Raw genomic sequence first — 18045 nt, 5'->3', positions numbered from 1 at the left:
GGAACTGAGCTAAAGCGCCGCGCTTCCACTTGCTCTGGCCACAGACCTGAGCTCGCCAAGACTTTAGCCACGTCGTGCCTCTCTGCCGGTCTATGAAGTCAGGGGGAATAGTGTGGTTGTGTTGAGTGGTTTTTGTGTGTGTGTGTGTGTGTGTGTGTGTGTGTGTTTTGTTTCTCTTGGTTTTTCCAGACAGGGTTTCTCTGTGTAGCCTTGGCTGTCCTGGACTCTCTTTGTAGACCAGGCTGGCCTCGAACTCACAGCGATCCACCTGCCTCAGGCCAGGTAAATCTTTGGCGGCCAGGAACATGGAGGACAAAGGAAGAGGCTTCATCAGCCCGCCTACATCGCAACCTTGCTGGTGGTTCTGTCTGGCCTCCCCTCACCCCAACTCCCAACTTTATTTCACAAAGTCTTTGGTTTTCCATTTTGTATTAAAAAAAATAATAACAGACACAATATCAAAAACACAAATGCCATTGGTAGAGGGTAGAGCTGAGAACACCTGGGTCCCACCTGAGGGGCAGCACCAGGGACTCCATGGTCCACCAACCTCCCCCTTGGAGCAGCTAGGGGTTCAGAACCCCTGGATCCTACATGGACCCCAGGCTCCCCTCCTCCCATCTTGGGATGAGGTGGGAGAGTGAGCTGTCTCCCCCAATAAATAAGTGCAACCCCAACTCTCCGCCTGGGACTCGGGCTCAGCTGGGATTTGGAGAGACCACGTCAGCAGCTTGTCAGCAATCTTAACCAGATGAGGAAAAGTCTCCTCTGCAGGGTGGGAGCTAACAACCCTCCAAATCGGGCTGAAAATCGTCCACTCTCTGCTAAGAGGCTAGAGGCAGCTCCTGGGTCCTGAACTGGTACTGGGGGGGTCCTGCCCCCTGTGTTGGGAGAAGCTGGGCAGTTTCCTATTGGTTGGCTCAGCCACATCTTGAGTTCTAAGAACCTCAGCGTGGATGAAAGGAAGCCTCTCAGACACTGTGGCAAGTGGCCCCAACATGGAGTCTAGCTGGTGCCGCTTCCTTCTGCTGGCAAAGCCGGGCTTGATGGGCTCTCGCCTTGCTCTTCCTCCTCCATGGCAGAGTCCTGAGAGCTTGAACCCTTAGCCCCACTTTGGGTCTGGGGCTCCCCACCACCCCCACCCCCACCCACCTCGCCTCCACCCTCCTCCATGGGCTCCAGCCCCAATCCATCCAGGTCTGAGAAGAGTGGGTCATCCGAGTGGCCAGGATCTTGGATGCTGCTTCCACAGTCCACACAAGCCTTGGAGGGAAAAGGGAGACGGTGAGTTAAGCGGGAGCCTCACTGGAGCCTGTCGGCCCAGCAGCCCAATCTTAACCTAATAGTGAGTGGCAAAACGCAGCCTCAAGAAACCAGTCTACACATGTACCTACAGTCTCACAAGGTGGAGAACCCTCTACCTAGGGGACTAGAGAGCCGAGTTCAGGCACCAGTCCCACATGGAGGCTCAACCATCCTCACCTCCAGTCCCAGATGGTGATCCTCTGACCTCCGTGGACACCAGGCACACGTGTGGTGTATATACATAAATGCAGAAAACACATCCACACACAGAAAACCCAAACTTTTTTGGGGGGGAGGGTTTCGAGACAGGGTTTCTCTGTGTAGCTCTGGCTATCCTGGATTCACTTTATAGACCAGGCTGGCCTCGAACTCACAGCAATCCACCTGCCTCTGGCTCCTGAGTGCTGGGATTAAAGGCGTGCGCCACCACGCCTGAACCCAAAGAAAATTTTTTTGAAAGGGCCCTCCCGAAACCCTACGATGGAGTGGTGTGAAGAGCCAGAGTTCTGTGAAAAGTCTTTGAGGCAATGTGGTTCAATGTCACGTAAGCCAGCAGCAGGCGTACGGACTCAGCATCCCTCAGAATTAGGGCTTCAAAGCCACTGGGATCACACTTCTGTCCTCTCCCCCTTGAACTTGAGCTCAGCAGCTTCCACCCTAGCCTCTTCCTGGCTTCCCAGACTTTCCTCACCATCACATCAAGGGCCCGAGGCAGCTGGCCCTTCCGGACCCAGGAGTGCACAGCACCCAGCTCGCGGCGCTGGTCCTCTGAGAAGCGCGGCTGCTGCTTCTGCATGGCCCGGAGCCTCTCTCGGTCTTCCTTCAGCACAGAGGCTACGTCCCTGTGTGAGGAGAAGTCGAGGCTGGGATCCAGGCCCAGACCCATGGCCTGGCACTCATCTCCAACCACAATTCCTTAGCTCCACTGTCTTCTGCTCCTTCCTGGAGTGCAAGGAAACTTTCCACAGCAGGAAAACTCCCCTCAACTTGACAAGAACTACTGGTGAGGCCCCAAGGGACAGGAGCTTGGGCCACAACGAGCAGCTCCAGATCAGAGGCAGCCCCAGGAGGAAGAACCTTAAGTTATCTGAGCAGTGCAGATAGGCTGGCCTCGCTACTGCTCTGAAAGGGAAGAAGTGAGGCCTCTAAAACCTACCTGGAGGGCACCTGGTATGTCATCATCACATGCTGGTCAGCATTGGCCATGAGCAGCCAGATGGGGTCCTGGAGCACATACTTAATGACCTGGTCCCCAGGCTCAGTCCTGGCCTGAGCAGCCCCAGCCTCCGCCTCTGAAGAGTCGACGCTGCCAAAGTACTTGCTTGTGTGGCTGCTCTGACTGCTGCCTGTGGAGGGGAGGAGAAGGCCAATGGAGCCAGCCTGCTAACACGCTCATCCTGAGAGGCTTCACCAGGCTGGCTACCCTCTTAGACTGTGGGTCCAACCCACGGGCCTTAACGGGTTGGGCCAAACTGGGGCTTGGCCTCCCACCTCCCCACCCCTGCCCTGCTCTGGCCTCCCACCTCCCCACCCCTGCCCTGCTCTGGTTAGTTAAGTTAGCACTGGTGGGTGAGCACTCACGAGTGATGCTGGCTGAGGTACTCCCCCCTTCGTGGGATCCGGAACCAGACCCAGAGCCCAGGCCAGAGCCCAGGGAGCCCGAGGCTGCAGAACCGGTGCCAGAGCGAGAATCTTCCTGAAGCAGTAGCTCCAGCAGGTCACTGGAGCCTGAAAGTGCGTCCTGATTGGAGGACTCTGTGACCTCCACCTGGAGGGAGGGGTGGAGGGGACAGGAAGGCAGGAAGGAGTCACCACCATGGCTGCTTCTCAACTGCTGCTACTATTGAGGGGAACCAAAGAAGGCACACCCAGCCCAACAGGCCGTCCATGACACAGGGCCAAGCTGCGAGGAGACAGCTGGTAAGTAGGGACACAAGCCAGACGCTAAGTGGCCGATACTCTTAGACTCTATACTGCCATATCCTGGGATGATCTCACCACCTGCCAGCCAGACAGAGCTGCCCCTTCCCAGAGGAGGCAGCTGATTTCTGCTTCATTCCGAAATTCTGCTTGGGGCTCCTACCCACACTGACCCCAGGAAACTGAGACCCGGCCCAGGGGGAAGCAGCCAGGCAGAGGAGGGGCAAGAGCTGAGGGCACTGCAAGAGTGGGTAGAGGGAGGTGTTGCTCACCAGTCTGGCCTCTGGCTCAGCAGCCTCCTCACTGGGAGGCAGGGGCCCAGCACTGCTCCCAGGGGCCCCTGCAGCAGTACCCGCCTCGTTGCGGGGGGACTCCTCAAGCTGCAGTAGATTGAGCTGGAGTGGGGAACTGCATCTTGAGTTGAACAGTGGGGAGTCTGGGCGGTGTGGGGGGCTAGAGGGCAGTGGAGGCAGGGATGGAGGAGGTGAATGCGAAGCAGGCGTGGGTGGCCCCTCAACAGGGGCCTGGGAGACCCCGTATGGATAGCTAGGCGGAGTAGGGAACAGATAGTTAGGGAGCACCAAGGCCACCATTGGGGTTACTAAGGGAGAAGGAAAAGTAGCAGGGGGCACAGATGTGGGGGCCGGAGGAAGAGGCTGGGGTCCCCCTCGAGGGGAAAACACTGGGAGTGGATAGGGCTGAACCACTGCTGGGAAAGGAGTGGTGGCTGCTGGGGGTGGCCAGGGTCCAGAAGAGGGCACAGGTGAAGGAAGGGGGGCATAGCAGGGAGTTTCGGGCCGGGGGGTCGGGTGATGGCGAGAACGCTTTGCTTTAGATCGGCAGTGGTGTCGGCGACCCGGGGGCATGGGGCCATGGTGGCAGCCTGTGGGGAAAGACCAGGGTTAGCAAGGAGCCTGCCACCTCTCCTGCCCTGGGACACTGAGAATGGGCAAAGGGCCGAGACGGCTCCTCAGCCTACATGCGAAAAGCAGAAGGCAGCAAGCAGAAGTCAGGGAAGCTTCAAGAAGAATCACAGGAGCCAGGGGCAGGGGGTTTATTGTAAAAGGAGCCAGGGAGGGCAAGGTTACACAAGGGTCACACTGGGGGTGTGCAAACCAGAGGCACACTGAGATACGAGGAGCAGAGTGGGGCCATGGACGCCTAGGCCAAGTGACTTCAGTCCATCTGCCAGCCTGGATAGGTGTCCTGCCAGCAGAAGCTGTGCTCCGCCTAACTCACAGGGGAACGAGGGCCCCACCTCAGGTCTACAGCTGTTTGCTGAGGTCTCCTGCAGGTCCCTAGCGGGGCTACTTTCCATCTGCCCTTGAAGTCCAACCCCATGCAAGAGTGGCCCGAGTCACTGCAGATCACATCGTCATGCTAAGCCCTTGTTCCCAGGCTAGGGCTGGAGTCGCTTACCTGGAACCAGGTACTTCCTGCCTGTGCCAGGGCCAGCCCTCCAGGCTTCCCCCCTCAGCCTGCAGCCTGCAGCCTGGCCTAGCAGGGAGACGCGCTATCTAGAAGTCTAACTAAATAGGGTCCTAATGCTGAAGGAGCATCAGCTGCAGTCCCAAAGCAGGAACATCTCCCTCCACCACAGCACCACCCCAGCAGCTGGCCCTAGGCTGGCTGCACAAATGCAGCTCAAGGAAGCTCTAGGTGGCTACCTCGCTCGCCAGGGGCTGAGGGGGCCACAGAAGAGTTGTCAAGTCCACGAAGCCTGCCAAGGTCTCTGAAGCGGCTGAGGAAGGCTTGCTCTTCCTTCTGTGTGTGCAGGGACAGCACGGCCTTGGTCAGACCCACTGGTCGATACGCATCTGGGGCTGGGTCAGGGGCTACTGTGGGGCTGGGGGCCGGGCTGGGGGCCGGGCCGGGGGCCGGGCCGGGTAGGTCTTCCATCATGATGATGTCTAAGAGAGGTGAGATAGGGGAAAGGTGATGAGAAACAGCTCAGAGGTCACCAGCCACACTACAGACTCCCTATCCAACAGGCCAGCCAAGCCTGGCTCTGTCCCACGGCCAAGCCTGGGACCCCAGGTACTCACGACACCCCCTCATCAAGAGGTGACCTGGACTATTCTTTCCACACAAAATTATCCCAGGAGAATTGAGGATGCTCAGTCTCCACCCATGTCCAAGACCCTGCCAGAAACCCTTTCACAAGGGAAGCCCACCCATGTCTTGCTTTTCACACATTTTTAAGATCTACCCAAAGACCCTGAAGAGTCTTCAGGATTGCCTGACTTAGACCAGTCTGTGGCCAGCATCTCAGGGCTGGACCTCTTCCCCTTAACCCAACTTTCATGTTTCAACTGACAGGAAGAACACAGGAAGGAGAATGGGGGGTGGGGGGCAAGCAGCAGAGGTTAGCAGGGTAGACAGTGGGGAGCAGCAGAGCCCCAAGCTAAGAAGGTGGCCTCCTTCTCTCCATTTGGGGGAGGGGAGGAAAGCCGGGCAGGAAAGGAACTCTGGCTGAGGGGCCGCGTGGGGCCAGTCACCGGCCGCCTTCACTCCGTGCCCATACCCGACTCCGGGGGCTTCTTGTCTCCCACATGGACGATGGTGGAGCTGAAGCTACACTGACTGGTGACGGACACCACGCTCTCCGCCTTATTGGCCAGGGCGAGCGGGCTCAGGGTGCCTCCCACCACTGGCTCCTTCCGAGGAGTGGCCCCCTCCCCAGACAGCACTGCTGACGACGGATCTGTGCGGAGAGATGGCACTGGTTACCACTGCCCCTTAGAAGGTCAGAGAGGGGCATCCCAGGGAGGAGTGGGGAGGATCGGCTAGAGGGGGGACCTGGAGATCAGGAGGCAGGAGAGGAGGACAGGGAAGAGCAGGTGGGAGCCCCCAAGGCAGAAGTCTATAGGCCAGGGTCAGGCTGGGACAGGACAAGGGGAGCCAGGCCTGTAATGGGGCTTTACCTTTCTTGGCCCCCACAGGAACTGGACCGGCCCTCTGCTTGTCGTCATCAGAGGCTGAAGAGGCCGTGTAGGAAGAGGAGGAGGCACATTTACGCTTGGTTGTACTGGGAATGTTGCAGCTCTCCAGGTACCTGGGGACAGATGCCGCAAAGGGGTGAAGGGCGGCCCTGGGACAGGCAAGGCAGCGTCAGGTGGGGAGGTGACTGGCAGCCTCACCTGAGGATGCTGTCCAGGCAGTTGATCTGCTGGTAGGAACAGCTGGAGGCTTCTTTCCTCTCTGGCTCCTCAGGGGCCAATGCTAGTGGCGCTTGGTCAGGAGCAGGGGCCACCTCCAGCTCGGGGTTTGGGGACTGGCAGGGAAGGACTTTGGCCTTGAATGCACCCGTAGCTGAGGCAAGGAAAAGTGAGGTAAGTGGGTTAGGGATGAGGATTGGGGGACCTCGGCCTTAACCCCCACCCTCGTTCTCCGCCATCACGCACTCACCAGGGAGACGGGGCCGGGGAGGAGGCTTGGCCCGGGACTCGATGAAGAGCTGCTGTCCCTGGTGCTTCACCAAGTGCACGTCCTTACAGATCTGCTGGAAAGTCACCTGTGGGACGGCAGAGCACTGGGCAGCACTGGGGCGGCCCGTGGGACGGCAGAGCGCAGGGCAGCACGGGGGCGGCCCGTGGGACGGCAGAGCGCAGGGCAGCACGGGGGCGGCCCGTGGGACGGCAGAGCGCAGGGCAGCACTGGGGCGGCCCGTGGGACGGCAGAGCGCAGGGCAGCACGGGGGCGGCCCGTGGGACGGCAGAGCGCAGGGCAGCACGGGGGCGGCCAGTGCCAGGAGCCCAGGTGGGGTTAGCATGGAGGACTGGCCACGGTGATTCCCAAGAAAACAGACCCCGAGAAGGCTACTCACTGGAGCAGGAGGACCAGGCCCCTCAGCGTCGCCCCCATTGCTATCACTAGAGGAGCCAGGGCTGTGTAGAGGACCAGGGGACATCAAAGGACCAACTCCACAGAGCCCTGTGGGGCTGGAGCTGTGCACAGGCTGCAGCAAGGAGGGCGACTGGTTAGTCTCTGTACCCGGCTGGCTTCCTGAGCACCTCGTCCTGAGGTCTTCCTGAGCGCTCACCTGCAGGAGCAGCCGGTGGATCTGCTCTGATAGCTCCTGTATATCAGGGTCCAGGGACAGAGCCGGGCTGGGGGCCGGGGGAGTGAACACGTCCTCGTTCAGGGGCGCCCTGCAGGGCAGTGAAGGCAAATTCAGTCCTTTCCCTAATCCCGCCATTTTGCCCCATCCCCAGTACTAGCTCAGAGATATGGCCCACATACGTGCGGACTTTATGGCGGCCCAATACGAAGGCCACCTTGCGGCTCCAGGGGTGCACAAAACCGGCCCAGCTGGTGTCCATGGTGACATATTCCCCATTCCGAGCGCAAAATCGAATAGGGGAATGGTCAAAGGGCTGGCCTGCCAGCTGCAGAACTGTGGGAGCAGGAAAGAAAGTGGGTGTCAGTGGGTGGGAGAGCTGAATAAAGTGGAGAAAGAGACACACAGATATCCAAGAGACCAAGCCATCAAAAGACACTGTCACAAGAGCAGCTAAGAAGCCCTGGGAAGCCAGGCGTGGTGGCGCACGCCTTTAATCCCAGCACTCGGGAGGCAGAGGCAGGCGGATCGCTGTGAGTTCGAGGCCAGCCTGGTCTACAAAGTGAGTCCAGGATGGCCAAGGCTACACAGAGAAACCCTGTCTCAAAAAACAAAAACAAAACAAAACAAAAAAAAAGAAGACCTGGGAAAGAGCAGGGCGAGCAGAGCGGGGCGAGCAGAACTCACTCTTTTTATGAATGGCCAGCATGAGGGGCCGGTCCTCAGGGTGCAGAAAGAGGAGCACTGGAGCACCCAGGAGATCCTGGGGCAGGTAGCCCAGCAGTGGGGCAGCCCTGCAATGAGAGATGGCGTCAGGTCCTGGCCTGGGCCCTGGCTGCCCACCTTCCTCCAAGCCTTCACCTACCTTTCATCTACATCCTGGAAGAGGCAGCTGGGTGTGTGGCGGGTGGTAAAGATCCTCTTGTCGGGAGGGATGCGGGGAGCTGCGGCATAGAACGATGCGGTTCACCCACAGTGGTCCAGCTCCTCCGCCCTCCTCCTGCCTGGGGTCTGGCTGCCGGGCATGCCTCCTCTCAGCTCAGACCTGGCTTTACGGCCCACAGGGTCTGAGTCATCTGGTGACTCACACCAGAGATGACACTGAGAACCACTGCTGTGTTCCTTCTCACCTGTCACAGCACAGGACCTCATCCCACCCTCGTCCGCAGCCAGGACCCTCCTCCTTATAATGCTTCCCGGACCCTAAGGACCCAGCTCGTGCCTCCCAGACTCTCACCTCGACCTTCACCCCTTCTCCCATCAGCCCTCCCACCCGGCCAGGGCCCCAGCCTATCCACCTTCATAACCAGAGTGGATGCGCTCTGCAATGAGGAGGCAGCACGGCTGTGCAGGGGCCCCATCTGAGACCCGAATCTTGGTCACGTATGGGGTTAGGCGGAATGGCTGGTACCGAGGCCCTGGATCCCGGTCAGGACCTCCTCTGGCAAGGGAGAGATGAATATTAGAGTTTTCCAGGGGGATGCAGTGCCATCCCCTTGTCAAAGTCACAGCACATGTGACAGAGAGAGCAGGGATAAGTAGGGGAGAGGGCTTGCCCTCTCCTCCCCTGCCTACCTGATTCGGCAGAAGACAGACTTTTCCTGGGTGAAGTCCTTGAGGCCGGAGCCTAAGCACAGACAAGAACGCCAGTGAGCACAGCGCCGTCTCTTCCCCGGGCTGAGAAGAGCCCAGCAAGTGAGGGCTGAGGTCCAGGCTGCTCACAGCAGCAGCTTCCTGGAGCTCCTCAGTCCTCTCCTCAGACTCAGGGGACTTTACCTGCAGAGGCGCCGGTGCCCCAGGTGGGCAATCGAGACGGTGTGGTAGAGCCATAGAAGACACCCACATCCTGGGGAGCTAGGAGCTCTGAGAAGCGGGCACCTCGGAACACATCCCGCTTGCAACGCAGCAGGACGCCTGCCTGCTCCGAGATGTAGACAATCCGACCCGTCAGGAAGGACACGGCCACAGAGAAGGTGTCCTAGCACGGGACCAAGATCAAGAGAAGATGTGGGAGCCGTAGGGACGGGGCGAGGGCTGTTAGAACAGGGGGCCCGAGCTGCAACTGACCTGGTTTCGAAGCGTGTACTCAGACGTGATGTGCTCCAGTTCCTCCAGCGTGTACGTGGACATGTCCATGGCACAAGGCTCACCCTCCTCCAGGCTCCACTGCTGGTAATACTCCTGGTTAGCTGTAGAAGAAGCGAAGCCAAGCTGGAGTCAGTAAGGAGAACGGTCCCAACAGTAGTAGTGCAAGGCCCGGCCACACCCAGCCAGGAAGTGCCACTCACCCTGCACCTGCTTAACACAGGCCAGGGCATACTGGAGCGTGGCCAGGGTCCCGGAGCGGCCCTTGCCCCGACGCTCTGGTGGCAGCCGAAGTTTGAGCTCCCGCAGTGCAGTCATGAGTTCCTTCTGGGTCCTGGCTCGAGCTGACTGCTCACTGCTGCAAGGCCCACAGGGAATGAAGGGGTGACAGCATTAGCCCTAGAGTCTGGCCCCACCCCCCAGGCATCTCCCACAGCCCTCACGCCACACACACCTGCAGCCGCTGGTAGACGGGTTGTCCTGCTCTGAGCTTGCACTCAGGAGGCTATAGGCAATGGAGCTGCTGGGTGGGGACGGACTCTGAGAGTTCGTGCTAGAAAAGCAACAGCCGGTTAAGACAAGGGCCTCGTGATCAACAGCCTAGCTCACCACTTCTAGACTCCACAGTGCAGGCACGCACATGTACACACACACACACACACACACACACACACACACACACACACACACACACCTCTTGCTACTCTCAGTGGTCTCCAGAAGGGCTGAGTCCTTGCCGTTGCCAGAAGAGGAGCTGTGAGAGCTCCGCTGAGATGCGCCCCTGGACTCGTGCCCATTGGATTCATTGCCACTTGAGCCATTGCTGTTTGCATCAGTGTCATCAGCCAGGCTGGGGCCTGGACAAGGCCGGTGCTGCGAGGCCCCAGGGGATGGGACTCCTCCAGGGCAAAAAGGTTCTCCGGGCCTGGGGTCCCCTCCCCCATCGGCCCCTTCTAGGGGACAGCTCATGTCTGGGCCATACAGCAGAGGACAAAACAGGGAAGGTAAAGAGGCCACCACAGGTACACGACAGGGCTTTTGAGGCCTGGATAAGGGAGGTAGGATGCCTGGCTAATTTAATCACAGCACCTAGAAAAAGAAAGCAAGAAGAAATGTTTAGCAAGAGCTGAGCCATTAAACCCACAGCATCGGCTGGCTACGCTGTCCTTCTGCCTGTCCCTCACTGCTGGGACTCAGGTCTGGGCTTGCAATAAATAGAAAGGTAAGCTCTGTTTTCCATTCCCCCCAAGGATACCACAGGTAGGAAGGCAGCTCTCTTGGGCCTCCTCTTACACCCCCTGCCAGTGTAGAGTGGGTACAGCCTGAACAATCTCAACTATGGCTGTAGGTCAAAGCTTGCAGGTTTCCTATCCCCAAATTTTCATCAGGTCTCCACTTGGCCTGGGACTCTGAGGCCTCAGAGCAGGGGGTGAGCTGATGGTCTCCTATATTTAGGCTTCCGGGCTAATTTTATCCGGGGGCGGTGCCACCCCCACTGCACATGCGCGCTGATGTGCCTGGCCCCACCACGCGCTTCCGCCACAGCCGCGGTCGCCAGGGAAACCGACGTCAGCCGCTGAGCTCAGCGGTTGCTGGAGGGACCACAGGAGGGCAGGAGCGACCCCTCCCCCACCCCGATTGCTGTGCAAGTGGGAAACGGACCCACTCCCAACACCGCCCAACCTACCCTCGTAACTGGCTGGCAAGGCGCAGGGCGGCGGTGGGGGGAGGGTCACCCACCTTAACAAATTCCCGGGTCCCAGAAGCCATGTGAAGAGACTATAGGGGCTCCAGGGTCAAGCCCTAGTGTCCCCAGGGAGAAATACACAACACCGGCTCTCTGTGGAAACGCCCCCATCCTAGCTCTAGCCTGAACAACATTCTGATGAAGACACGGCTTTTCTTTCCCGGGTCCCTGCCCACTCCCAAACTCCAGGGCCGGAATTACCACTTGCCGGAGACAGGGACCCAGGCATCTCCCTCGGTCCCTTACTTTTCTGGTTAACCCACTACATCAATGCCTTAGGTAGGGGACACACAACAACTAACATATAGTTCTTTCTCTACTCGGTCTCACCACACCCCCATCCCTAGTATTTCCCCAGCACTGGGAGAAAAGGGAAGGCCGTAGCCAACAGCAAGAGCTAGCGTTGGGAACAGGATGTTCCAGCCTGAAACGGCTGACATCACGACCGGCATGGGGCCAGGAACTGAAGGGAGGAAGGCAAGGAGTGCGAATCCCTGAAGGGATCTTTTGTGCCGCGTCAATGCAGGGACCCCCGAGTGTCGACAGAGGAGTAAGGGGTTGTGTTTGCTAGAGGTCTGTTGCTGGGCTTAGGATGGCTGCCGTGGAGGAGCAGAGCAGAAGGCAAGGTGAGCGAGGAAGAAATGCAGACGACCCGTGAAGGGTTGAGTTGAACACCTAGAGCTCCAGGGGCGGAGAAGCGGTGGCCGGTGACAGAAAAGGCAGATTACTGTTGTGCTCTGAGGGCTGAAAGTGACCCATTACATTGGAAGTAGTGACGGTAGAGCTCCGGGACAAAGACTAGCCCTGGGGTTGCAGCAGAGATCCCCTACCTGGCAGTTTGAGCGCCCTCCTGCCGCCTGCAGTTTCAGCCCGCAGCCGAGCAGCTCTCAGATGCTGGGAGGCGGGTTGCATAATGCCAGGCCCTGCCCCTCGTTGGCCTTGTGCCGGTAGAGCCACAGGCCCCGCCCCCGGTTGGCTAAGGATCTCTCCCTGACATCTGATTGGCTACTGGGCCCCACTGAGGTCAGGGCTGTGTCACACACATCCTTGCACGTGGACTTGGGTGCTGGTGCTGGGCTGAAGGGCCTCAGACACCGCTCAGGCAGCCAATGGGCTCTGGATGACTAACGAAAGGGGAGGGAGGGAGGGAGGGAGGGAAGCTACCCCTTTTCAGGGAAAATGCCTAGGCCACAGCTGGGTGCTCAAGAGAAACCTACTTCCTGAGCCGACCAGCTTTGCAGAACAAGACACCTGTCCTGGACCCAGTTGAATGAAATATCTGGCACTCAGGGGAACTGGGAGAGAGAAAAACCCAGACTAACATGCCCTGGCTTCTCCCCAGCGCTGTCACAAGAACCCAACCGTTTCCACGGACACGTCAGACGCTCGGGAAAAGGGCAATTGAGGGTCCACATGTCATCAAGGGGTGAGTGGGTGATGGGCGTATACAGACAATGGAAGGGGCAGCTAGCGCCAGTGGTTACTGTGAAAGGAACAAAAGCAGGTGCCTCGATAGCCAATCAGAGGAAAGGTCTCCAGGCAACCTACTTGGTGACTAGTGCAGCCTCTCTGAAGAGGATGCAGCCACCCACATTTAAGGCTGCCCCAGCAGTGGGGGCCAGGAAGCCAGGACTACAAAGGGGGCAGCAGAGAGGGTAGTGGAGGGCCTAGGCAGAAAAAGGTGAGTGGCAAGTGTTTTATATGCTGCTTAGAAAAAGCAAGCCCCTCTGCCTCATTTACAGTGCTCTCAGGAGTAAGGTGAGCCCATCAGGACTTGACACACAGAGCGTCTGTAAACCATAACGATTTTGTTTCTACCAGGGATAGGTAAGGTAGATGGAGCCTCAGGAAGGGCGAGGCAGCAACAACAGCAACAAGTAGAGCATTCATAAAAACTCAACAGGGGCTTGACTGGGGGCGAGGGAGGGGCTGACGTGCCAGGACGGGTCCAGGAGAGCTGCAGTGACACAGCCCTCTTTCCGGACCTGTGCTGAGTCGCTCTCCTCAGGCCTCCCTGGAAACGGAGGTGACAAGTGAAGAGGCCACCACGCAGCGGCTGACATAATCAGCTCTAAGTACACGCCCCTCGCTGTCACGTGGCTAAAGCTTCCCTTAACAATGGTGTTTCCCTTGGAGGAGGCGGAGGGGCAGAGACAGGGTTCGGTAGAAAAGCTGGGACACACAAGTGTCATAAAATAACCCAGAAAAACAGAGGCAGGAAAACAAGACACAAGAGGCTGAATTCCCAGCTTCCTATTCCCGAAAATGACCCTGCTCCCCTGCCCTGCTCCTGTCCTCTCCGTTTTTTGTTTCTCAGACCCCTTTCTCCTTCCACGGCTCTCGAGGATTTAGGTGTAATTCCTCTGACCCAAACAGCCATTACTCGCCCACCTCCGTATCTGTCATTTACGCGGACAAAAGGTTTCTGCACTCCAACAGCCCCCGCCTGATGCCAAGGCCCAGGTAGTAGGGCCTCACCGTCCCCACAGTAACCAGGCTCTGCTGCCGTCAATGGAGGCGAGGGGGCGGGAGACAGCGGTGACGTCAAGGCGGAGGAAGGAGGCGGGGCGAAGCAGCCGGGGAATATGGGGCAGGGAGGCTGGAGAGGCAGCGGTTTGGGAGGCGGCCAGCCCCAGAGGGCGGCGGCCAGCGCACTTGGGAACATCGTGTTCTCTGGCTAGTGGCCCAGGACATGCACTCAGCCTTGGCGCCTCCCCCAACCCAACGACAGCGCTCCTGTACAAAAGCCAAGGATTCCTGGAGAGAGGGTTAGGAGGAAAGGGTCCCCCCTCCGCCGCCGCCATGCCTGGCTTTCTTCTCAGGACCTGCATCTGCCCTCCCTGAGTTCTTACAGGTCCTGGCATTGGCTTTGCCCCTTCGCCAAACTCTACACAGCTGCTGGCCAGGTACCAAAGAGCCAGGGCGGGTAAACTGGAGGCCCAGGTTCTGAGAGAGACCGCGCACCTTTGCTCCTTTCCAGGGGCCCCCTTCAGAGGTAGAATTCCTAGTTACAATTACAGCACGGGGCGGGGGTGGGGGTGGGGGACGACGACGACGGAGAATGGATTTAAGATGAGGAAGTCAAACTGGGACAGAGCAAACAGTCTCAGTCTGGGTCCCAGATCTTGGGAGAGGAACACAGGGGAGGAATGTTGGAATTTGGGCTGGTGCCTGAAGACCAGAAAAATCAGGAAGAGGGAAAAGAGGAGTCATCAAAACTTGCAGAAAAACAGAAGATGGGGATTGCTCCCGGTCACGGCATTCACACAAACTCCACCACTATTGTTTTGTTACCTAACAGTTTGTAAACGTGCTGTGCTAAGTACTTTACAGGCACGGTTCTTATTTAAGCCCCCAAAGGACAGAAGGTAGATAGCGCTCTCATTTCATGAGGGACAACTAAGACTTAGTAGTTACTAAACTTGCCCTGTGGGCTGCATACACGTGTTCTCAGCTTCCAAATAATGGAGCCCACAGTGCAAGCGCTAATGATGGCTTGTTCTCCTGGCTTCTTTTCCTTAGGGACCCTGTGAAGTGTTACCATTCCTGCACTGTCAAACCAGGACTGGGGAGGGGGGGGGGACAGTCCCAGGTTCTAAGTCTGGTGCCTAGGACACAGGCTGCATGCAATCCCTTCTCTTTCCGCCTGCTCGCGAGGCACTGTTTGTACTCCACGCACGCCACCACTGTTCTTTTTTGTTCCCCCCTATGCTCTAAAACCCTTGAGATCATGCGAGAAGCCTCCTGCCACAATACTTTCCTAGGAATCTCACTTCCTCCCTCTCCCACCTCACTCCAGGCCCGACTGTCTAGACACCAGAGCTGCCTTTTAGTACCTCCTCACCTCTAGCTGCTGGAGAAGCCGGTGTATAGAAACCCTCTACCCTGCCCTCCCTTTGAGAATCCAACAAATTGCTGCCCCGTTTCTATTTCCGAGCATGTTTCTGAGACCCCGAAGCTATCCTTTGCTCGTGAAAAAGAAACCCACGGTCGTGATGAGACAGCCTCGGGGTCACACACACCAATATGCCAGCCTTTCTCAGATCACCATGCCCCCTTCCCCTGCGCTACCAGCGCTTCTCCAGCCTCGGACTCTCTGCCTCTTTCGAGTGTTTTAGGAGCCTACACGAACCTTAGCCAGCCCTCAGGGGTCCCATCGCAGGCGCTTCGGCTCCCTCGGGTGGCTGAAGGCTTCTGAGAACCCTGCGCTACGCAATAAGGTCCAGAGACCCTAGAGTGTGAGAGATCTGATGTTGGTAACTCCATTCGAGTCCCCCTAGAGCCGAGTTTGCCGACCCCTTCTCCACAACCACCCAAGCATTTCTCCTGCAGCTCTCACGCATCTGCACGATCACATACACACCACGCCACTGACACCCCTTTTGGCCGAACACACCTCCCCGGAAAAATCTATTTTGACCGCCCCGGAGTAGGGGGCTACTCACAGTTCCGAGCGCACGCAGAATACAAATTTCTTCACTACTGCGGTCGTTGGGTAGCTACTCCACAGGCTCCTCCGGGCCCTCCCACCGCCCGTTCCGTCACGCCTTCCAAGCTTATTGGCTCAGAGGCGCCAACCCATGCCCCGCTCCGCGTGCAGCCGACTAGCCCCCGCAAAGTCACCATTGGCACTTCAGACCGCAGTCATCGTCCTATTGGACAACATGACAACCGGTAGAGATAGAGCCACGTGAGGGAGGGGGCGCCCCAGCGCATTGATTGGACATCTGACCGGAAGCCACGCCCCTCGCCCACTCCTAAAGTTTTTATTGGCTGTGAAAAAGACCCCGCCCTGTTTAAGTCGGTGACGCAAATGCCAGCACTGCCCTAAAAACTTTCTCATAGGCTGCGAGGTCTCGGAGATGTTGGGAACACGTGCAGGCGGGCTCACGCGGCAGCTTGTTTACCCAGAAGCTGGGGATTTTCCTTGACGACACTCACCCAAGACTGAGGAGTCTGCGCAGGCGCACAGAGCGACTTGTACGCAGGCGTAGCTGTGACAGGCTATGGCGTAGTGGGGATACTTTGTAAAGGGACCCGGGCATGACCAGAGAGAGGCTTTGGTGCCCGAGCTTTGTGTGTCTGTTAATCCCCAAAGCTGAAAAAGCTAAGTACTAGAGTGAAGAGGTCTTTACATTACATGACAGTGATGGTGAAAATGACAGTCGCCTCCTATAGGTTTTCTTTTTCTTTTTGGTTTTTCAAGACAGGGTTTCTCTGTGTAGCCTTGGCTGTTCTGGAACTCGCTTTGTAGACCAGGCTGGCCTCGAACTCACAGCGATCTGCCTGCCTCTGAACCCAGGTCCCTGACAATGTGAAGGCAGCTTGATGTCATAGGGCCTATGAAAACCGCAAACCTAAAGCCTAACATACTTAAACTCTCCATAAAGGTAGAAGTTAGGGTAGATTGTTGCTAAATACAAGACACCTCGGCACCTTAGAACCGTTGAAATAATCTCCAAGGGAAGGACCTGAAAATATTCTTATTGTGTTTTTTTTTTACTTTTCCAGATGAGGTTTCTCAGTATAGCCCTGACTGTCCTGGAACTCACTCTGTAGACCAGGCTGCCCCAAACCCGAGATCCACCTGCCTCTGCCTCCTACATTCCCTGGCTCTGAAACCCATGCCTTTAATTCCAGCACTTGGGAGGCAGAGGCTAGATATGGTAAGATTTATGTATTTATTACATACACATTGTTTCTGTCTGCATATAATCCTGCACACCAGACGAGGGCACCAGATCTCATTATAAATGATCATGAGCAATCATGTGATTGCTGAGAATTGAACTCAAGACCTCTGGAAGAAGAGGAACGAGTGCTCTTTAACTGCTGAGCTATCTTTCCAGCCCCATAGCACAGACCTTAAAAACCAGCACTCCAGAGGCAGGTGGATCTCTGTGAGTTCGAGGCCAACCTGAACCACATAGTGAGTTCTAGGACAGCCAGAGCTACACAGTGAGATCCTGTCTCAAAAAGCAAAACAAGCAGAAAACTTTATTTTTTAGACAGGGTCTCATTATGTAGACCAGGCTGGCCTCAAGCTCGGAGATCAGCCTGCCTCTGCCTACTATATACTTGGACTAAAGGCATGCACCACACCTGGCCCTCTAGTGAGTTTTGTTTGCTTTTTGAGACAGGGTTTCTCTTTGTAGGCCTGGCTGTTCTACACTCACTCTGTAGACCAGGTTGGCCTCAAACCCAGAGATCCACCTGCCTCTGCCTCCAGAGTGCTGGGATTACAGGCATGCACCACCATCGCCTGACCCTCTAGTGATTCTTAGCCAGTCACCTCGGTTCAACTGCCCTGGAGAGGCAAGGACCACCATCACCTGGCAAGTACCACACTCACTGACTGGCTGAGTGACTAGGCCCTCATGCCCTGCATGCAGATGGCGACCAGACACCCGGCCTGTTTCCTATGCAGCTGCATCTCAGTGATGTGCCTGAGGCACATGGGAGAAAGATGCTCACTGCACTTTCAGAGCTCAAGAGGAGCTAGAGCAACAGCCACACAGCAGAGTGCAGGGACTGCGCAGCTACAGTCAGCTTTATGCTACAGTCGGCTCTGTCTAGAGCAACAGCCACACAGCAGAGTGCAGGGACTGCGCAGCTACAGTCAGCTTTATGCTACAGCTTTATGCTTTGACTCGTCCTCAAGCTGACTCCAGCATTCATTAACCCATCTGCATATCTGGCCATGCGCTGGACAGGGGAAGAAATGTTCCGGAAGTGACCAGGAGTGGGTGCTATGAGCGAGCCTAAGGGGTAGCTAGAAAGGAAACTTAGAAGATAAAGGAGTTCTGTCGTAGCAGCCATACTCCAGGCCACGGAGTAGGAAGCTGAGAATTCCAGACTGCGGGGTTTACCTGGCTTAGACACCAGGGGCTTTTAGCTACACTTCCCATCCTAACCCACTGGTACCCCA

The 18045-nt window shown here is 57.3% G+C and overlaps 1 protein-coding gene across 1 annotated transcript; it reads right to left on the bottom strand.

The window, feature by feature from the left end:
* Window positions 1–400: 400 nt before the first annotated feature.
* Per1 (period circadian regulator 1) lies at window positions 401–16128 on the bottom strand. The gene is made up of 22 exons (XM_051167520.1): window positions 15563–16128; window positions 10065–10459; window positions 9825–9923; window positions 9574–9728; window positions 9353–9474; window positions 9062–9263; window positions 8861–8912; window positions 8584–8726; window positions 8151–8229; window positions 7973–8079; window positions 7468–7621; window positions 7052–7376; window positions 6634–6739; window positions 6366–6537; window positions 6150–6280; window positions 5750–5929; window positions 4893–5135; window positions 3498–4108; window positions 2887–3073; window positions 2462–2651; window positions 1997–2147; window positions 401–1263 (listed from the first exon to the last, which is right to left on the bottom strand). The coding sequence occupies exons 2-22, from the start codon at window positions 10337–10339 to the stop codon at window positions 1006–1008; spliced, it is 3942 nt and encodes a 1313-aa protein (XP_051023477.1). The 5' UTR covers window positions 10340–10459; window positions 15563–16128; the 3' UTR covers window positions 401–1005.
* Between the last annotated feature and the right edge of the window lie 1917 nt (window positions 16129–18045).

This window comes from Acomys russatus, chromosome 25 (genome assembly GCF_903995435.1).
Source record: "Acomys russatus chromosome 25, mAcoRus1.1, whole genome shotgun sequence".
Lineage (NCBI taxonomy): Eukaryota > Metazoa > Chordata > Mammalia > Rodentia > Muridae > Acomys > Acomys russatus.
Note: the sequence above shows the minus strand (reverse complement) of the source record. Positions and strands in the feature narration are given on the sequence as shown.